The sequence below is a fragment of the Giraffa tippelskirchi genome, chromosome 5 (assembly GCF_054371585.1).
Source record: "Giraffa tippelskirchi isolate mGirTip1 chromosome 5, T2T-mGirTip1v1.2.pri, whole genome shotgun sequence".
Taxonomy (NCBI): Eukaryota; Metazoa; Chordata; class Mammalia; order Artiodactyla; family Giraffidae; genus Giraffa; species Giraffa tippelskirchi.
This window is the reverse complement of record NC_137279.1, coordinates 99097036-99118613: the sequence shown is the minus strand read 5'-3', so window position 1 is coordinate 99118613 and position 21578 is coordinate 99097036. Positions and strand designations below refer to the sequence as shown.

Genomic DNA, 21578 nt, shown 5'->3' with positions numbered 1-21578 from the left:
GCACTAGGTGTTGGTGATGGACAAGGAATCCTGACATGTGGCAGTCCATGGGGTCACAAAGAGTCAGACACGACTGAGAGACTGAACTGAACTGCAACTTAGAAAAAAAATTCAGGCCAGAGTTGTTAGCAGGACACTTAATACTTCTGGTCTATGGGGAAAATTAGAACAGAATACTCAGAACTCAACCTACATATAGCCTGTCCGGAAAAAAAAAAAAAAAAAGGTATTTTTTAAACATATCCTCTTCCTCAACATTCCTTTAATTTTTGTAACAACAGTGTACATCTGTAATTTCATTTAATAGAGCTGCACATGGATTGCTTTCTCAATCTGAATTTATTTGTAACAAGGAAAAGGAGAATTTATTTCAGAGAGAATTTTGTTTAGGTAATGAGTGATTAGTCCCTTCACAGGCAGATGAAGCATACTGAAAGTTTGTAGATACTCTCTCTGAATCTGGCTAGGGCCCTGTTCCCTCTGACATCAAAAATCATTGCTTCTGTCAGCCTGGGGAAGGAGATACATGGGCCCCAGGTTGAACAATTTCTTTCAGGAGGCTGGGCTCTGCCTAGATAAGAGATAAAAGACCACATATTTCTCATTCATGAAGTTAAGGAGACCTCCCTGACTAAACATATACAGAAAAGCTCCTTGGAGGTCAAAAAGGGAGGGGTCATCACCTCATAGTAATTGACGTCAACTACCCATAAGCCTCTTCACTAGAATCCATCTTGGCTAAGAGATGCATGTGTGCACATGGAAAGATCCTGAGATATACCAAATACAGACTCAGAACCAGGCAAATCAAAATGATTGGAAACCTGGAAGCAGAGCCCCATAAAAGTGATTCAAACCACCACGAGAGTGCTACTCTCTCTCTCGGTCTGCCCTTGTGTCTGTCTGTACATACTGGACTCTTTCCTCCTAACAAATACTGGTTTCACTACTTTCCATCTTTGTGCTAATTCTTTTCTGCAAAGCCAGAGAGCCAGGGCCTTGTCATTGACCTCTGGTCTAGTGGCTAGGATTTGGTGCTCTCACCACCATGATCCCAGCCTCAGCCTGGCCAGGAATCAAAGCCCCGTTTCAAGCTGCTGCAGGCCAAGAGCACTTGAGATCAAACCTTGGCTTGCAGTTGTTTCGTGTTACACTTTGATTGCGTCTTTCTTTACTAGTAGTGTTTGAAGCAGTCAAATGGAGGAAATGTTCATTTTATAAACAATTATTGAGCTTGTGCTAGATACTGAACAACATGTTGGTTTACAAAGAAAAATAAAACCACTGCCAGGCACTCAAAGGGGAGGGGGAATATATAAGATGCAAAAGATACATGAAATAATGTGATAGATTCTGTAAGCGTTGCTAGAGTCAGAAAAAAGCGTGTGTTTCTCTGCCCTGAAGCAGCAAATGGAGAGGAAGATATTATAGAGAAGGAAAAATAATTTTCCCTCCAGCCTTCTGAGTTCTCAGCGGAGACCTCTATGATAAAAGACAGATTAACAAGAGAAAAACAAACAAATTTATTAATAGGTATAACTCAGGTGTATGTGAGAGATACAGGGGAAAATGAATAACTCCCCAAAATGGCTTAGAATACAGACTTAAATACCATCTTAATAGGAAAGAGTGGTCAGGTAGGCCTTTAAGTGAGAGTAAATGATTTTTAGGGGCTAAAGTTCAGTTCAGTCGCTCAGTCGTGTCCGACTCTTTGCGACCCCATGAATTGCAGCACGCCAGGCCTTTCTGTCCATCACCAACTCCCGGAGTCTACCCAAACCCATGTCCATCGAGTCGGTGATGCCATCCAACCATCTCATCCTCTGTCGTCCCCTTCTCCTCCTGCCCGCAATCCTACCCAGCATTAGGGGGCTCCTCACAATTAGCTGCTGAGAGTAGTATGTGTGTACGACATTCAAGGGAAAACAGATGAGTGGTGTGATCGTTTGTGACAAGTTTGTCTGAGTATGGTAGTGACATCCAGTTTCCTCTCCTATGTTGAGCCAATCTTCCCTGATTGATAAAATCCCATGGAAATGGGATTTCTATCCACTGAGTTCCTTTCTGAGGATCTGTCTTTAGGTAGGTAAAGGAATTCAGAGAAAGTCTATCCCTATATTAGCTGTTTTTCAAAGCATTACAGCTCCAAATAATCAATACACCAATGCAGCATATTTTGAGTTAGCATGTCCAGAACTCTGTCAGTCATATTCTAAGGTGGCATATACTACTACCCTTCAAGATCTACTGTGAATTCCAGGGTGTTCATTTAGGCTTGTGATGCATGATAGCACCATCCAATGAGCAGAGTTGTTCAGTCGCTCAGTTGTGTCCGACTCTCTGCAACCCCATGGACTGTAGCCAGCCAGGCCCCTCTGTCCATGGGATTCTCCAGACATGAATACTGGAGTGGGTTGCCATTTCCTTCTCATGAGCAGAGAAAGAACCTCAATTTTTATAGGGTGGAGACAGGAGAATATATTTCCTTAGTCTCCACAAGAGTCACACCTTGGAGAGTTTAAACATTTTGATCTGGGAAGATTTCGAGCTTAAAATGACTAAAGAATAACCAGGAGAATCTCTGTGCCTGGAGCCTAGATGTTTAGATAAAGATCTAGATTTAAGATTCATTAGCATACAGAAAATAGAACTAAAGGAGAGATGAAAGAAGGCAGATAAGTTGTTTACTCTTTTATTTTTTTTTTAGGTCTGTTATGACTTATTTCCCACCAGTGTCCAGGCTAATACAACATAATTTGCAAATATATTAGTTAAAATTATAATTTCTAATATTCTGGACATAAATTTTTTTGCATCTTATTTAACATTGCTCCATTTAGCCATTAGCTTTTTTCTTTTTTTTCAAGTTTGTATGTTTTAGATATTAAAAAAATAATAATAAACATATCTCAGAAAAAAAGATAATTCTTTCTGAGGTAGAAACCACATCTCTAACTATATTCTACAGAAGGTAATGAATGTGCTATCAGTAGAACCCCAATTGATTTCACAAGGCAGTTTCTGATAATGACTCTCAATATGGAGCAAATGTCCTCTTGTGTGAAATCCAATTCAGCAAACTTTGCTAGCTCCATGTGGGCCCTCAATTTAGGCACTGAATTCTCGCTGAAAACAAGGGTCAGATGTAGAGGATCTGTAGAAACTGAGATACAGAAACTCTCTGTCTTCTTTTTGTATGTATTGCTTCTTTCTGCAGAGTTTAGGGAGGACAGTGCGTTGGATTCACTGACCTCCACGTTAGAAGGCTTGCAGTATAGAAACCAATTTTCTTAGGATCTGATTTCTCCTGGGTGAGGTTCCATGCCTCATACGCACAAAACAGAGACTCGAGAATAACTGCGCTCTCTCTTCTTCCCCTTCCCCACGCATGCCAGGTGCAGCTGCACTAAGGATCGCCTCCTGGGTCTGTCAGTTTAATTGTGGAAACCGTGTCTGCTGTTTTATGTAACCATGGTTTCAGAAGCCTAGGATCCCTCTGTCGGGGTTAGATCAGCGCTGGAGCTCTCTGTTCCTTTCTGTCTCTGGATTCCATCTGCTCTTCCTCTGGTTTTTCTCCCCAATCCTTTCTTCTTAGCCTAAATCTAATGTCTTCTGGGACCTCACAGACGGAGCGAGACAGAGGCGAAAACAGCAGCAGGATCCTTGGATCCGCATTCTCCCGGGAACTCTGGCAAACAGATCTTTTAAAAAAGTACAGTCCGAGAGGAGAGGGGCAAGATAGGGGTAGAGGATTAAGGAATACAAAGTACTACGTATAAAATAAATAAACTAAAAGGACATATTTTACAGCACAGATAATGTAGCCAATATTTTATAACTAAATGCAATCTGATTTATAAAGATATTGAATCGTTGTTGGTACACCTGAAGCTAATATAAAATTGTAAATCAACTACAAAAATAAATTAATAAAAATGAAAGGAGAGGATCCATTAGAGGGTTCTGTGGAGGGTGGAGGAGGATAGGGAAACAGCAAAAATGACGAACAGTCGAGTGGGCGGGGACAATTGGGACCGTTTCGCGCCCGCGCGCTTTCGGTTTTCAGTCAGGTCCGCTGCTCTTGTATATCTGGGGAAAAGCAGCCCTTTCTGTCGCAAAGGTTTTCCGACCAGCTCAGTCATGTCTGGAAGAGGAAAGGGCGGCAAGGGCTTAGGCAAGGGTGGCGCTAAGCGCCACCGGAAAGTCTTGAGAGATAACATTCAAGGAATCACTAAGCCCGCTATTCGGCGCCTTGCTCGGCGTGGGGGAGTCAAACGCATTTCCGGCCTTATTTACGAGGAGACCCGGGGCGTGTTGAAGGTGTTCCTGGAGAACGTTATTCGGGACGCGGTCACCTACACGGAGCACGCCAAGCGCAAGACGGTCACTGCCATGGACGTGGTCTACGCGCTAAAGCGGCAGGGACGCACCCTGTACGGCTTCGGAGGTTGAGTTGCTGCCTCTATGTTATGCGTGACAATCCCAAAGGCCCTTTTTAGGGCCAACCACACGGTCATCTGAAGAGCTGGATACTAGGTAACTTTGTATTTGGCCAGAGTGTGGTCAGAAGTAGCGAATCCCAAAAGTGCCAACAGCTCGGAAAACAAGTCATTTACCAAAAGCTGCTCTTCACTCGTCTGCTTCGGCTTGTCTGCTTTTGGGCTCGCTATCAATTGGTAATCGTTGGGTCAGGCTATGGAAAGTAGTTTGTGTGGGGTTCACTTCCCAGCTGTCGTGATCACACTGGGTGGTGTTAATTGCCATTACAATCTTCTCACCTGGAAAGGTGCAAGAGCACTAGCAAAGAAATAAATCCAGTAACCGACCATTCAAAAATGAAGCAAATATGGAGTTGTTAGGTCAGAGGTAGGCTCATTGAGTTTTAAACACATTCGGAAATTATCTGGCCAGTGTATGGAAGGTATTTTTGGTTTCCTGTGTTTTTTATGCTAAAGGCTCCTCACAATTAGCTGCTGAGAGTAGTATGTGTGTATGACATTCAAGGGAGAATTAAAGATTTAAGAGATTTGACTTTCGGTGATAATATTACAAAGATACAAATGCAGAAACAAATATGAATTTTCAATAAAAGTTGAGCAGAGTATATAACTAATGTGAAAGTAAATCTTCAAGAAACAGAAAATTCTGGTATGTGATTTTTCCATTAAGGCCTGTTGTAGCTTAGAGTAAGAGACTGTCAGAAACATACCATCAATACAGAAAGCACAGTTTAATTTTTAACAAGGCAAAAGCAAATTCTTATATATATAGTCTTTATACTGCCATTGCTAAACTGCCCTAATTTGAATTGAAGTGTAGGTCCACACCTCTTGTCCTTAAACCTAATTATAGTTTTGCATCTATTACATTTGCAAGTAAAAGAGGTTTTTTTAGTGTTCCAGGCCTATGGTTGTACAGCTAAATTTGGCTTGTATGTAGCCAAAAAAAAAAAAAAAAATCCTACAGAAGAAATTCTGTCAATTCCCAAAAGATATTGCTTTATTGGTCTCCACACTTGGCTGCTCCCATTAGCATCAAACACTTGGTGAACTAGGTTTAAAACGTGGTGCTTAGCAATGGAGATGCCAGAAAGTCAAAGCATGGGAAACCTGCCCTCAAGAGGTTACTATCAGAATGAGTGAGTGAATGCTCAGTGGTTTCCAACTCTTTGCAGCCCCACGGACTAAGGGAGAAAAATAATACATAAAATACATACATACACAGCCCAAAAGTACATGGTGTCACATATTTGGGATGATGCGAAATGTAAATGATGATTATTATAGCAGTCCTAACAGCAGAGGTCACTGGCTGCTGGCAAATGATCAGGCTTGGCTGTAGAGGTGGGGCTTGTATCAAGCTGTTAAGAAGGAGCAGAATGCCTGGCATCCAGGTAAGATATACAGTAAAGGGGAGGGGGAGGAGCAGGGAGGGAGAGGTAAGAATAACATTTGTGAAGATGTCCAAGTGAGAAGTAAACAAAAGGATTCAATGTTCAAGATGTTTCATCTTCCCTTCAAATTAAAATCTCAACAGCAACTGATGACATTTCTATTTCAAACATCACTATGATTTTTTTTTTTCATTTTAAAGGCAATGCAGATTGAATATATCTGATCCTTGCTGAGATCCTCTGAAGGAGATTATCAAAAGTTTGAAGAGAAATCAAAGAATAAAGGAAGGAGGATGCGACATATCCATTATCTAAACTAGTGATTCCCAAAGTGTGGTATCTAGTCGAGGAGCATCAGCTTACCTGGGAATTGCTAGAAATCCAAAATCTTGGACCCAGATTTCGCAAAACCCCAGACCTGTTGCATAAGAAACTCTGGGAGGTGAGATCTAGCAATTTGTATTTTAACAAACCCTCCAGTTGATTCTGAAACACATTAAAAGTTTGAGGACAACTGGTTAAATAACAGTTTTTCTTTAAATCAAACAAAAATATTTAGAATCTGAGTATATGTTGCCCTAATTTGTTTACCATATATTAAATTTTGCATTCTTTGTTACCAAAAAAAAAAAACTTTAGGTGAATGATCCTAATAAAAAAATTTTAGGAAAAAATATTACAGGAGGAAAAGGTAAAATTGCTTATTTCCTTACAGCATTTGGGGCAAAAAAAAAATATGAATAAAAAATGTAGTCAGCTTGTTTTACTAAATATCATTGGTTTGTGTTTTAACAGTACTTAATTTTGTGATCAATGGATGTATTTCTTTTTTTATTCTTAAATTTCTCTAAGAGCTTACGTTTAACCATTAATTATACATCTTCTTTACAGTGATTTTAATAGTGATCCCTCTTCCCACCTTGTCTACTCCACTAAATACTATTAAAATAAGGCATGACTGAATCTTCTGTTAGCCATATCCAGCCTCTGAATTTTGTCGAATTACAGAGTATACATTATGCATAGTTTCGTGTTAATAAATGGTTTTGTTTTTGTTGTTCTTAACCATCTGTAACAGTGAGGAATATAATGCTATTTCACCTCTAATTTGGTAACAAAATAATTTCCTTCCCATTTCTACCTCCTGAGTGGCTCAAGTACTCTTTAAGCCAGCCCTGGCTGTCAGCTTGTTCCTCCTGTGGGTGACTCAGGACTTTCAGTACAATATATGCATACAAATGATTGTTTAGTCTGCATGTCTACTTCCATTACCATGATGATAGAGGCACTTAAGTGTCACTGACTAATCAGACATCACACTGGACCAGTTCGAAGACTTACCTTACCTTTCCAGACTCCCAGCTTCTCTGAATAGCAGCATTATCTATCCTCCTGAAGGCTAGATGTGCCTGTCATCTTTACAACGTTCTTCTTCTGAAACCTTCGACTCCAAACTTTATGTTGTAGCTATTGATGTACATGTTATTTCTCTATCTGAGCCAGAAGGATAGAATTATCATTAATACAGAATATTACCAGTACCTATAAATATGTATGGGTATATAGAAAACTATCAGGAAGAATGTTCACAGAAATTTGAGTGATTTATAGGTGTTGGGTTTTGTTATAATCATAGAACGTTTTGAATTGTTCCAATATTTTAAATAAGCATGTACAATTCCAGCCCCCACCCCAACTCAGTCAGAAGATGTGGGGTGGGTGGGGAGTGAGGGAGAAAGGAAGAGAGATTCTGGGTTATATGGACCATGGCAAATCTTAACTTTGCCACAGTCCCATTTTCTCATTGTAATGTTGCTGAGAAGTCCTGACTTTCTTATAGAAATGATTCAAGGATCAAATAAGAAGATCTCTATGAAAGATTAAAGTGAAATCTTTCTATGTGAAAGTCTTGTAATGAAATAGAAACCTAAGTTGGTGTGTTTACTGCCTATTTCACCCAGTGTAGGTCTTCTATGCTCCATAATAACTGGGGAAGCAGGAGTCAGTGTAGTCAAAATTTAAAGAGCAAAGAAGACAGTGGGTAATGGTGGGTATGAACATGTTGGCAGGTCCAGATTTTTCAGAATTAGAGCAGAAAAATGTGAAGTCATCTTAAAGAATCAAACTTGCCAGCTGACTTGACTGTTAAAATGTGTATAAAGAGTAGAAATTTATAACAAGTAGATAACATAGCCTGTGAGAAATGTTAAATATAAATAAATAGAGCATCTTCCTACATAGATATAGGAAAGGGTAGAAGTACCAAGTAAGCACCATATCAAATATTCATGAGATACATGAAGTGCCCAGTATTCATGGCTTCTATCAGCCATCCACTGCTGACAGCCACTGTTGCCCAAAATGTCCTCTGCATGCTAAACACAGAGAAATCCATAGCTACTCAGCAAGTTATTGGTGAATTACAATGACAGCCAGGCACACCTGCCCCTGTATCTCACTGATTGAACAAGCTTAAATTAGGATCAAGCACCTTCTGTCTGCTGAGTCCCCTTGCCCACTCTCATCTCTAGTCCTTTTAACTGCAGCATCAACGGGGAAGGCTGATGCCACCGAGCAAGACAGGACAGAAAACTGTGTAACTCAGCATTGGATACTGTGTTGTACTTACCCCATCATTGAACCCTATTCTATTAATATATATGTTAATTTACCCTTGCTCATCATTTTCCCTTGCTCCTTGTTTCATGTTTTAAATGGATTCAATTAACTATGATTTGAACATGTTTATTTGGCCTTTCAGTTCAGTGAACTCTGGGATTTCTTATCTGGTAGTAGAGTAGACTCCAGTGTTCTTGCCTGGAGAATTCCAGAGACGGGGGAGCCTGGTGGGCTGCCGTCTATGGGGTCACACAGAGTTGGACACGACTGAAGTGACTTAGCAGCAGTAGAGTAGAAGACTATGATTACAACAAAGTAATTTATTACCACAACCTTATTAGAGAAGAGGGCTGGAAACGAGGAAGGAGAGGAGGGAACAAGGGGGTTGCAACCATCAAGGTACCCTCCAAGGCAGACGTACCCTGACTCTCTAGTGAGCATTTACAGTTCTTGTGATGAGGCAGCCTTTAGACTGAAATGGTATCCTGATTGAGTAATGGCAGCCACTGAAGTCATCTGCCTCCCGTCTCTTCCAACCTTTCTTATTGTAGTTTGGCTTCCCATATGGATTTGCCTGCAGGGAGCTAATGGACTGATCAGTTACCCTTCTTGTTGGAAATTAAGAACATGAGTTCTGGAACCAGATTATTCAACTTAGGGTCTTTCCTTTTGTTGTTGTTGTGTAGCCCTCCAGAAATGCAAACAAGGAAAATGCTGTCTGAGGAGGCCTTACAAATAGCTGAGAAAAGAAAAGAAGCTAAAGGCAAAGAAGAAAAGGAAAGATATACCCATCTGAATGCAGAGTTCCAAAGGCTAGCAAGGAGAGATAAAAAAGTCTTCCTCAGTGATCAATGCAAAGAAATAGAGGAAAACAATAGACTGGGAAAGACTAGAGACCTCTTCAAGAAAATTGGAGATACCAAGGGAATATTTCATGCAAAGATAGGCACAATAAAGGACAGAAACAGTATGGACCTAACAGAACCAGAAGGTACTAAGAAGAGGTGGCAAGAATACACAGAAGAACTAGACAAAAAAAGATCTTAATGACCCAGATAATCACGATGGTGTGATCACTTACCTTGTGCCAAACATCCTGGAGTGCCAAGTCAAGTGGGCCTTAGGAAGCATCACTACGAACATCACTACACTAAGCATCACTAGCTTAGTGGAGGTGATAGAATTCCAGCTGAGCTATTTCAAATCTATAAGATGATGCTGTGAAAAGTGCTGCACTCAATATGCCAGGAAATCAAGTCACTCAACTGAGAACCTCAAGGTATACCTCAGAAAGCCCTATGTCTGTTTGTCCCTGAAAGTTTTACCATGAGGATGGATGAGATGATGGGTGCAAAGGTGGTGCCCCACCACACCTTAAAGTTACTACTTCTTAACTCAGAGCACTGACACAGGTCTTGGATCCACCCTGCATTGAGGGCCTAAGCGGGTAATCAGGGTCTAGGCAGAGACCTGGAGGCATGCTCTGGAAATTGCTGTGACCCTGGAGCAGAAGGACGTGGCAACCTTACTCTCCTCTTTTCTGATACATTTCAAAAGAAATAATTAAAGCTTAAGAAAAAAAGAAAAAAAATAAGTATCTTTCCTTTTCCCTCTGTATTCTCACTGACTTCTATAACAAATGCTTTTAACTTGTCACTGTGCTGGCACAAAACAGAAAACGGGTCTTGGCCTCTTCCAAGTTCAGATAGATGACTGAGAAGGTTAAGAAGAGGTGTCACATAAGACCTGTACAGCCTTTGTGTCTGAGATCTGTGGAGAAGGGCTGTGCAAGACCTTGCCCCCACTCTGCTGCCCATTAGAGGCCTTGCACTTCCACCCCCCTTATCCCCTTCACCCCCCACCCCACCCCCGGCCCAAATGGTACAAGAATCATCTCAAGCCTCCATTCTCACTATTTCCTAACAGGGGGAGACTTCATCTCCCCAAAGGAGGACCATGCTCTGCCTGTTTGATCTCTTCCCCAAACTTGAGCTCAGAGCCCCATTTCTTTCCTTTCACTGAGTAACCCAAAACCTGAGAAGAGACTTCCCACATATCTGAATAAAACAGGTAGAGACACTACCAGAGGTTGAAGCGATAGCCTCACGGAGTCTCTTGTGGAACTGGGCAAGAAAGCAATCCCTTTAAGACCCAGCTCACCACAGTGGCTTTAGGATCTGTACAAGTACCCTGTCATTCATCCCCGGGTTTTAAGAAATAAAGGGTGGGAGTGAGGCCTCAAATTACTGGCACTTGAAGCGATGAAATGCCGCACTTTACTCGGCAGAAGTGGACCAGGACCCGGGTGGCGGTAACCCTCCGGAGCGGGGGAGCCAAGCGCCCGGAGGGGACCTTTCCGGCACCAGTGAGGAGGTCCAAACTGTGCGCGGGTCTCAGCCATTTAAAACCCAAGCCGCGCGCCCTTTGACCCGCGAATCCCGAGCGTCCCCATGTGACTCCGCCTTCTCTCAATTGACCTCCCCACACCACCAGCCGCCCCGCCCCTAGTCACAGCTCACCATGCTCCCAGGACAATTACAATTGTGGGCCACAGTGGAGCACAAAGGCGCTGGAAAAGAGCCCCAACCTACGAGAGGACGCAGAGCCACCTCTAAACAGCGAAGCTGGAGGTTCTAGGGCGCCCAAGGAAGCAGCGGCAACCCGCCAGCCCAGACAAGCACACTGACCCAACTCTTAAGTTACTGACACCTGGGGAGGCAGCAGCAAGCAGGGGTTTAGATCGGATAACTGGCCTTTAGCCTGTATCTGTTGGGAGGCCAGTGCTTTGCGCGCTCTAAGGTCCTCCCGCCTTGAGCGCGCCCTACCCTCCCGGAGTATGCGAAGACCTGCCAAAAGAGCGCGGACAAGCGACACAGCTTCTTTCAAGTGTAGTCGTGGGTGGCTCTGAAAAGAGCCTTTGGATTTGATGGAACCTCGAGCCGAGCGCACACTTCTTAAGCCCGCTCCCCGCGGATGCGGCGAGCCAGCTGGATATCTTTGGGCATGATGGTCACGCGCTTGGCGTGGATGGCGCACAGGTTCGTGTCTTCAAACAGCCCCACCAGGTAGGCCTCGCTCGCCTCCTGCAGCGCCATCACGGCCGAGCTCTGGAAGCGCAGGTCCGTCTTGAAGTCCTGCGCGATCTCGCGTACCAGCCGCTGGAACGGCAGCTTGCGGATCAGCAGCTCGGTCGACTTCTGGTAGCGCCGGATCTCCCGCAGGGCCACGGTACCCGGCCGGTAGCGGTGCGGCTTCTTGACGCCGCCCGTGGCCGGCGCGCTCTTGCGAGCCGCCTTGGTGGCCAGCTGCTTCCGCGGGGCCTTGCCACCGGTCGACTTGCGGGCAGTCTGCTTTGTACGAGCCATAGCGAACCAAGACGCGAACTTACGGGAGCAGCGCCGCGCAGGGAGAGTAACCAGGGGTGCGGCCGCTGCAGCAGTCTTTATAGGCACACTCTTTTCCCAGTTGGGCGGGACAATACTTGAAAGTCCCGCGCTGGCTATCCATTGGCCGGGACGTCATCCTCTTTAGCGCCACTGATTGGCTTGGGCCGACTCCCCCGCCCATCCGCCTCCTCTCTCCTTTCCAGTTTGCCTAGTTTCTCCCCTCCTCGGTTTTCATTTATTTCAGGGTGAGAGTCATATTTGAGAGCAGCTGTGACAATGTTCCTTCTCACTCCCCTAGAACACACTACTTGCGACACCCCTCTTCCTTTCTACACTAACTCCCAAACTGAACCTCAACCTTCTGTTTGCACCACCCCCGCCCCCAGCACCCTGAACGCATTGTTACCTTTCCCGAGGTCCCCTAGTCTAGTTGGCTGGACGGATCTTGTTTTGTTTTCCGCCTTTCGGTGCTTTTAAGGATCGGAAAGTTACCTCCCCCGCGGCAGGGCGCGAGATCCCGTTTCCAAAAGCCGAACTGGGGACCTGTATCTCCACCACTAAGGCATCTTTATCCCTTTGAGACAGTAGACTGGAGTCAAAAGCCCAGGTCCGCCATCCTCTTCCAATCTGTCCGCTTCTTTAACAGACTGGGGTGTCCGAGATGTATGCGTGTGAGGGAACATCCCGCTGGTACTTACACCTCAAGCTGGGCAAAGGCCTGGGGAACAACTGGAGTTGAGCATTAGACATCCGACTCCAAATATAAACCATCGCGGAGTACTTAGAGCCGAAGCGACCGTGGCGTGCTCAAGTTTCCTACCTTCACCTGGCTTAAGTCCTAGGTTTTACGATCCACCACAGCCCACGCTGGGCTCCCCCGTTTACTACCGACAAGGTTGGAATCGAGAAGTCACTGTTAACAACCCTTTATTTGAAAGCGTGGGTGGCTCTGAAAAGAGCCTTTGATTTTACAGATGCTCCTTCTACAGGGGAGCTGGTCAGGGCTTCCGGAGACCGGCCTCACTTGCCCTTTGCCTTGTGGTGGCTCTCGGTCTTCTTCGGGAGCAACACGGCCTGGATATTGGGCAAAACGCCGCCCTGGGCGATGGTGACCTTGCCCAACAGCTTGTTCAGCTCCTCATCGTTGCGGATGGCCAGCTGCAGGTGACGAGGGATGATGCGCGTCTTCTTGTTGTCTCGCGCCGCGTTGCCCGCCAGCTCCAGGATTTCGGCGGTCAGGTACTCCAGGACCGCCGCCATGTAGACGGGCGCGCCGGCCCCCACCCGCTCAGCATAGTTGCCTTTGCGCAGCAGGCGGTGCACTCGCCCTACTGGGAACTGCAAGCCTGCGCGGGACGAGCGCGACTTGGCCTTGGCGCGGGCCTTGCCGCCTTGCTTGCCACGACCAGACATTTCAGCCACGGACACTAGCAGATGCTCCCCCTAACGCCAGACAAAGTCGCCCTCACCGCGTCCGCTTCACCCTTTTATAGGCAGCGCGGCGATGGTCTACGAAGCACTTTGATTGGCTACATCACGTCTTCGGCCTCGTGACCAATAGGATAGCGCAGTCAGAATCCACTCATTTACATAACCTCGTCTCCCTCGCGAGAGAGCCACTGAAAACTCGCCAATCGCAACGCGGCGTGATCAGAACCTTAATTTGCCTACAGCCTCTATAAGTACCGAGTCGCCAGCCCTGGTGCTGCTCGTTGTTGCCTGTTCTCGCTAGGTTCCTTACGTTGTGCTTACCGTTATGCCTGAGCCGGCAAAATCCGCTCCCGCGCCCAAAAAGGGCTCCAAAAAAGCCGTCGCCAAAGCCCAGAAGAAGGACGGGAAGAAGCGCAAGCGCGGCCGCAAGGAGAGCTATTCCATCTACGTGTACAAGGTGCTGAAACAGGTGCACCCGGACACCGGCATCTCGTCCAAGGCCATGGGCATCATGAACTCGTTTGTCAACGACATCTTCGAGCGCATCGCGGGCGAAGCGTCGCGCTTAGCCCATTACAACAAGCGCTCGACCATCACGTCCCGGGAGATCCAGACGGCCGTGCGCCTGCTGCTGCCCGGCGAGCTGGCCAAGCACGCCGTGTCCGAGGGCACCAAGGCGGTCACCAAGTACACCAGCTCCAAGTGAGTCCCTGGCGGGACGCGGCGCTCGCACGAGCTGCCCAGCCGCTTGACGTTCTAAAGGTTCTTTTCAGAACCACCCACCTTCTCAGTGGAAGAAGCTGTCATTTTGTTTTGCATGAGTCTTCTGCTGCCCAGCTTTTTGTATTGGTTTTCACTCGCTAAGTACAAATATCCTATTCCTTTAGATACGATGAGGGAATAAGCATGTTTACCTAGTTTTGTGGGAGAATCTAATGGGGTATAGATGTGCTTAGTTTCCCCCAAGAACTGCTCTTGAAACTGGCTGTTTCAATGATGTTGCTTTTTATGAATTTTGTCATACAAGAGTAAAATGTTTGAATATCCATGGTGCGACTGTCTAGTGCTCCCAAGTGATAAAAACGATGTGGTACTGAATTTTTGTAGAACGTGTTCTGTGTTGTGTACAAGATGAGATAATTTAGCTTACACTTAGTGCCAACAAATTCCTTGCGTTTATATATCCTGCATTCACAAGCACATGGGTGCTCAGTTTATGTGTAGATTCCCCTGTTAGGGAAATTGGAGCTTGGTTATGATACCCAAGAATTAACCTTTTTGCTGCCTTTGCTCTGCTTCATGTCAAATCACATAAAACTTGCCTAGTTTTCAGTGATAGTGTTCTCCCCAGAGAATTACCACTCAGAAAAGTTTGCCGTATTGAAAGGACTTGTCCGTACAATGGGAACAAAATACGCATATTTTCCAAAGCAGTAAAAAGTTTGAAATGTTCCAGGATCAGAAAGTTATATGGTTGGGTGTGCAAAGGAGACTAGCTGCAGTTTCATTTTAGTGCTTTGGGAACTGTTGGATTGCTTCCAGTAGGGATTAACTTTAATCACTTGGGTTGCTTTGTAGATCATAGATCCCTAGGTAGTTCACAGTAGAAGCAAGGAAACCAACTAGGAGGCTGTTACAGTGTCACAGGTTAGAGCAGTGAGTCCAAGTCTAGTCTAGAGACCAGGAGTATTAGCATTACCTGAAAATTCATTAAAAGTGGAGTCTTCAGACACTAAGAATTTGTGTTAAAAAGCCCTCTGGGTGATTCTGATGCCGCTAAAATGTAAGAACCACTTGGTAGTCAAGACACGTTGGATTGGAATGAAAGTGAAAGTCACATCAGACTCTTTGAGACCCCATGGACTATACAGACTATATATGGAATTCTCCAGGCCAGAATACTTTAGTGGGTAGCTTTCTCCAGGGGGTCTTCCCAACCCAGGGATCAAACCCAGGTCTCCCACATTGCAGGCAGATTCTTTACCAGCTGAGCCACAAGGGAAGCACAATAATACTGGGAATACTCTGAGGGTAGCCTATCCCTTCTCCAGGAGATCTTCCCGACCCAGGAATCAAACCAGGGTCTCCTGCGTTGCAGGCGGATTCTTTACCCAACTGAGCTCTCAGGGAAGCCCAGTACAGTGGAGGTGGTGAGAAATGTTGGGATTGAGATTATATTTGGGAGGTAGAACTGACAGGTCTGTTTGAGGAATAGGATTTGGATAGAAGCAAAACCCCTAAGTTTTTGTTTTGAGCAATTGGGTGAACAGTGGTGCTGTTGATTTGGTAGATTGGGGCATTGAAGGGAGATCTAGAATTCCGATTTAAGGTTGAGAAGGTTTTTGATATTCAATTGGATATATGGAGTTGGGAGTGTGAGAGATACATCTAGGGCTCAGCGAAGAAAACATAAACTTGTCTTTAAGGGTACCTATTTTTGAATGGGAAAAAAGTGCACAACCTGAAAGTTGAGAATTATATTTTATTTGGCAGATTTAGATGAGGGCTTAAACCTGAGATACAGCCTCTCAGCTCTGAGGGACTGTTCTAAAGGGGCAAGGGATGAGTCAGGATATATAGGAGTTTTTGTTGAAGGAAAAGAAATATACCCTCGAAGCCAAATACATGGGTATACATGGGCATATATCCTTGGGGCTTCTCTGGTGGCTCTGATGGTAAAGAATCTGCCTGCAATGCAGGAGACCCCGGGTTCGATCTGTGATTCAGCAAGATCCCCTGAAGAAAGGAATGGCTAACCACCCCCGTATACTTGCCTGGAGAATTCCATGGACAGAGGAATCTGGCGGGCTACAGTCCATAGCGTTACAAAGAGTTGGACACGACTGATCAACTAACACTAATGCTTCACTATGTAGGGCCATTATCTGGTTTTGCTCTGTCCTGAATTCCCTCAGGTTGCACTGAGGGGACAGCTGCTGAGACTGATGACTTTTTGGCCACAACATCCTTTGTTTACTGAAATGGCAGGTTACAGTCTTTGTCCACACTATAAACACAGCAATGGAAATGAAGGTTATCACCTCAAAGTATTCTTTTTTAAAAAATTATTTGGCTGCTAAGGGTCTTAGTTGCGGCATGCAGGATCTTTTGTTGTGGCACTCAAACTCTTAGTTGAAAGTATTCTTGCAGACTTGCATTTCTTCTTATGTGTTTCCGTAAAGTATTCTTCAAGACTTGATTTCTTATGTTGTGAAGTATAACTTAGTCAATAATATACATTATAGGGCTGTCAACTACTATGTAGCATTTTTCTTCTGTTTCTCTAGTTGCATGCTGATTTTCATTAAGGAACTCACCTAATCCCTTATGTATGTAGTTCTCAAATTTGACTGCTGTTAGGGAAATAAAATAGAAGTAGTCTTCTTCAGGCTTCAGAGGCAAAAGAGCAGAGCAGGCCTCTGATCTTGCTTCTAACCTGCCTGGACACTGCCCTGACTGGGAGTGACCAAGAGTGACTGTCTGCTGTGAGTGCAAGACTTGTAGCACCTTAGATAAGATGGGGGAAGAATTTTGAGATTGTTGAGTCCATGGAGGGGGCCTGGCCAACCAATCCCCAGATTTAACAACATTCCAAGTTTTACAAGATAAAATTTAGTTCAGTTCAGTTCAGTCGCTCAGTCGTGTCCGACTCTTTGCAACCCCATGGCCTGCAGCACTCCAACACCTGGAGCTTGCTCAAACTCATGTCTATCCAACCATCTCATCCTCTGTCATCCCCTTCTCCTGCCTTCAATCTTTCCCAGCATCAGGGTCTTTTCCAATGAGTCAGTTGTTCGCATCAGGTGGCCAAAGTATTGGAGCTTCAGCTTCAGCATCAGTCCTTCTGGTTGGATCTCCTTGCAGTCCAAGGGACTCTCAAGAGTCTTCTCCAGCACCACAGTTCAACAGCATCAATTCTTCGGCGCTCAGCTTTCTTTATGGTCCAACTCTCACATCCATCATAACTACTGGAAAAACCATAGCTTTGACTAGACAGACCTTTGTTGGCAAAGTAATGTCTCTGCTTTTTAATATGCTGTCTAGGTTGGTCATAACTTTTCTTCCAAAGAGCAAGCGTCTTTTAATTTCATGGCTGCAGTCACCATCTGCAGTGATTTTGGAGCCCAAGAAAAGAAAGTCTGTCACTGTTTCCATTGTTTTCCCATCTATTTGCCATGAAGTGATGGGACTGGATGCCATGATCTTCGTTTTTTGAATGTTGAGTCTTAAACCAGCTTTTTCAGTCTCCTCTTTTCACTTTCATCAAGAGGCTCTTTAGTCCTTTGCTTTCTGCCATAAGGGTGGTGTCGTCTGGGTATCTGAGGTTATTGGTATTTCTCCCAGCAATCTTTTAATTTATTTATTTTAATTGGAGGCTAATTACTTTACAATATTGTGGTGGTTTTTGCCATACATTGATATGAATCAGCCATGGGTATACATGTGTCCCCCCGTCCTGAACCCCCCTTCCAACTCCCTCCCCATCCCATCTCTCTGGGTTGGCCCAGTGAACCAGCTTTGCGTGCCCTGCTTCACGCATCGAACTTGGACTGGTCTTCTATTTCACATATGCTAATATACATGCTTCAATGCTATTCTCTCAAATCATCCCACCCACACCTCCCACAGATTCCAAAAGTCTGTTTACCTCTGTGTCTCTTTTGCATATAGGGTTGTCATTACCATCTTTCTAAATTCCATATACATATGTGTTAATATGTTGTATTGGTGTTTTTCTGACTTCATTCTGTATAATAGGCTGCAGTTTTATCCACCTCATTAGAACTAACTCAAATGCAATATTTTTTATAGCTGAGTAATATTCCATTGTGTATATGTACCACAACTTTCTTAGCCATTCGTCTGTCTCCCGGCAATCTTGATTCCAGCTTGTGCTTCATCCAGCCTGGATGGATGGACCCATTCCAACCTGGATCCATTTCACATGATGTACTCTGCACATAAGTTAAATAAGCAAACAAATAGCATTAACATGAAACCAGGCTTGCAATTTGGTCACAGATTGATGATGATATCTGTCCTGGGGTTATAAGTGGGAACCCTGAACTGCAATCTCACCCACGGAGTGGACTCACTGCCTGGGACCTACCTATTCCCAATTGGGACTCCAGATGTTCTGTGACACGGGACGTCCCAGTGCTGATTAAGTCTGGATGTTGGTCAAAATTTGGTGGTGTACCCTCTGCTCTTTCTATTTTTCTTTTCATTTAATGTTAGTATATTGAAAGTAAGCTAGATAATTCTCTAATATTTGTATTATTGATTTGTATATAATGAATGGCTTATTTTGTTAACAAATCCTTTGAACCTGAAACAAAAGTGAAAACTTTTGGCAAAACAACTGCCCATTGTACCTGGAGAACTCTTAGAAATATTGATATCTTGGTGCTATCCCCAGAAATTCTGATTTAAGTGATTTAGAATATAGCCATCCATTAGTTGGGAGGATCCCCTAGAGAAGGGAAAGGCTACCCACTCTAGTATTCTGGCCTGGAGAATTCCATGGACTGTATAGTCGCAAAGAGTCACACACAACTGAGCAACTTTCACTTCACTTAGGGCTTCCCTTGCGGCTCAGCTGGTAAAGAATCTGCCAGCAATGCAAGAGACCTGGGTTCGATTCCTGGGTTGGGAAGATCCTCTGGAGAAGGGAACGGCCACCTACTCCAGTATTCTGGCCTAGAGAATTCCATGGACTGTATAATCCATGGGGTCGCAAAAGTTGGACATGACTGACTTTCACTTTCATCCATTAGAATTTTTAAAAAGCTCCCCAGATGACTCCAATGAGCAGTCAGGTTTGAGAATCACTGCCACTGTGTGTTCCCTCCAAAAGAGATCTTATCTTAGTTCTTAACCTTGGCCTGATTGGTTTAAATGTAGTCCCAATCACTTTCCACATTGATTAGCTCAAAAAATTTAGACCAATTTGATTAGCACAAACATTTCAGCAATTGGATTGAGTAGGTCAGGGGTTCCCCAACCTTTTTAGCACCAGAGACCAATTTCATGGAAGACAAAAAATTTTTCCACAGACCAGTGGTGGAGGGGGGATGGTTTGGCGATGATTCAAGTGCATTACATTTGTTTTGCACTGTATTTCTAATCTAATGCCACCGAAGATAGCAGCCCAGAGGTCCCCTGGATCAGGGGAATGTAGATTGCTCTTATCTTTTGTTACAGAAACTTCTTGGCTTTCAAGAGGCAGCAGCAAGATGGAGGGTCATGTGGGTATGAAGGCAAGAATAACTGTAGACAGCACTCAGGAGGGCAACTGCTGAGGGGGAGAATTGGAGAACCATGCCATTCATGGAGTTCAGCCACCCTCTGAGCCCTGCTGTACTTTTGGACATCCAGTGAAGCCAGTTTGTATGACATACTATTTAAACTAGCTGTGATCTTGAAGAAATAGTAATAAATAGTTCCCCAGAATAAAAGGAAAGACAAAAGACCTTTTATCTTGGAAGGTCTCAAAGAAGCCAAATAAGGCAGATAAGGAAAAATAGAACTATACATTTATACTAAATGTCCAAGTTTTAAAACCAGTATTTGACCAGGCCAGAGATTAATACTACCGTTAAGAAGGAATGTCTAGGAATTTTTTTAAATCTAAATTTTATTTAATATAATTCTATTATTAAAAATTTGTTTGCATTGGTTTCTTAGGACTGCCATAACAAAGCCCCACAAACCTGAGTGGCTTAAAACAACAGAAATGTACTCAGTCATAATTCTGAAGTTTAAAGTCAACATGTTGGTGGGGCCCTGTCCCTCTTGGCCAGGATCCTTCCTTGTCTTTCAGCTTCTGGTAGCCCCAGGTATCTTTTGGTTTACAACAGCGTAACCCCATTTGTCTCAGTTTTCTTCTTGTGCATTTCTACATTTCAAGGACATCAGTCATATTGGATTAGAGCCCACCCTAATGACCTTATTAACTGACATCTACAAAGATCCCATTTTCAAATGAGGCCACATTCTAAGGCAACAGGGAGTTAGACTTCAGCATATCTTTTAGGGAGACACAGTTCAATCTATAACAACAGTCAACAGCTGGGGTAGGTGGAATAGGGCTCCCAAATGCATTCAAATTTTAGTGAAATACTGAGACCAAAGTTAGATATGAGGGGAAAAAAATGTATCTAGGCATGTTAAATTGATTCTAAAAGCTTCCAGAAAGAAAGGGTGCTCTGCTTAGTTGCTCAGTCATGTCTGACTCTTTGAGACCCCATGGACTATGGCCTGCCAGGCTCCTGTCCAAGGGGATTCTCCAGGCAAGAACACTCGAGCGGGTTGCCATCTCCTACTCCAGGAAAGAAAGGGTAGATCACTATAAACGAGCAAGAAGTGGAATTTTAGAATCTAACCCCTTTCTTGTCCCTAAATTCCAGATTCTCATATTTCATATTCCTAACTTGGGAATTTGGTATTTCTAATTTGATATTTCCACTTGGATAGAAACCAGGAATCTCAACATTTTGCCCAAGATATTACTCTAGGCTTTCCCCCTCCAAACCTACTTGCCCCTTTTATCAGTAAGTTGCAGCTCTTTCCAAGTGCTCAGTCCAAGAACCTACAATTAATCCTTGACTCCTCTCTTTCAGTCATAACCTACATACAATTAATCAATTTCATTTAAAATATATCTTGACTACTTCTATTTCCATGGCTACCACCCATCTCTCTCCTGAGCTGTTACTATAGCCTCTTTGATATTCTTCCTGCCTCTACTCTTGCTCTCCTATTTTTCAACATAATATCCTGGGTGAGCTTTAGCATGAGTCAAATAATGTCATGGAACTCTCTCATGATGGAACTCTGCAAAGGCACTCCAACTTAACTTCAAATTAAAGACAAAATCTTTCCAGTGGCCTAGGAGGCCCCTCAATGGCACACTCAATCTGACTCAACTACCTTTCTGATTCTGTCTCTCTCTGCACATCTTTCCTTTGCTCACTGTGCTTCAGCCTCAGCGACCTTGCTTATTCTTTGAATTTCCCAAACTTATACCTACTTCAGGGCCTTTGTTCTTAGAATACACTTCTCTAAGTTATCCTGTGGCTCACTTTTTTTCATTCAGGCCCCTGTTCAAATATTAACTGATCAGATCTGTCATCCACAATCAATATTCTGCTGTACAGATCACCTCCTAAATATACTATTATACTTTTCCTTCTTTCGCTTATTCTCAGCATCCATCAACCAGAATGTAGTTTTATATCGACAGGGAC

At 44.0% G+C, this 21578-nt stretch overlaps 4 protein-coding genes across 4 annotated transcripts; 2 read left to right on the top strand and 2 right to left on the bottom strand.

Moving 5' to 3' along the window:
* Positions 1 to 2676: 2676 nt before the first annotated feature.
* LOC145505520 (histone H3) lies at positions 2677 to 11877 on the bottom strand. Its single transcript, XM_081487889.1, has 2 exons — positions 7235 to 11877; positions 2677 to 6379 (listed from the first exon to the last, which is right to left on the bottom strand). Exon 1 carries the CDS (start codon positions 11875 to 11877, stop codon positions 11467 to 11469), a length of 411 nt encoding a protein of 136 aa, XP_081344015.1. The 3' UTR covers positions 2677 to 6379; positions 7235 to 11466.
* LOC145505519 (histone H4-like) lies at positions 2888 to 4452 on the top strand. Its single transcript, XM_081487888.1, has one exon. It carries the CDS (start codon positions 4000 to 4002, stop codon positions 4450 to 4452), a length of 453 nt encoding a protein of 150 aa, XP_081344014.1. The 5' UTR covers positions 2888 to 3999.
* A 931-nt stretch (positions 11878 to 12808) lies between the features above and the next one.
* LOC145505522 (histone H2A type 2-A) lies at positions 12809 to 13359 on the bottom strand. Its single transcript, XM_081487893.1, has one exon. It carries the CDS (start codon positions 13309 to 13311, stop codon positions 12919 to 12921), a length of 393 nt encoding a protein of 130 aa, XP_081344019.1. The 5' UTR covers positions 13312 to 13359; the 3' UTR covers positions 12809 to 12918.
* LOC145505527 (histone H2B type 2-E-like) lies at positions 13333 to 14373 on the top strand. The gene has a single exon (XM_081487898.1). The coding sequence runs from the start codon at positions 13655 to 13657 to the stop codon at positions 14033 to 14035; it is 381 nt and encodes a 126-aa protein (XP_081344024.1). The 5' UTR covers positions 13333 to 13654; the 3' UTR covers positions 14036 to 14373.
* Positions 14374 to 21578: the final 7205 nt, after the last annotated feature.

What these genes read in the sequence shown, in the direction of transcription:
- LOC145505519 (XM_081487888.1), top strand. Translation starts at nt 4,000, where the DNA reads ATGACGAACAGTCGAGTGGGCGGGGACAATTGGGACCGTTTCGCGCCC.
- LOC145505527 (XM_081487898.1), top strand. Translation starts at nt 13,655, where the DNA reads ATGCCTGAGCCGGCAAAATCCGCTCCCGCGCCCAAAAAGGGCTCCAAA.
- LOC145505520 (XM_081487889.1), bottom strand. Translation starts at nt 11,877, where the DNA reads ATGGCTCGTACAAAGCAGACTGCCCGCAAGTCGACCGGTGGCAAGGCC.
- LOC145505522 (XM_081487893.1), bottom strand. Translation starts at nt 13,311, where the DNA reads ATGTCTGGTCGTGGCAAGCAAGGCGGCAAGGCCCGCGCCAAGGCCAAG.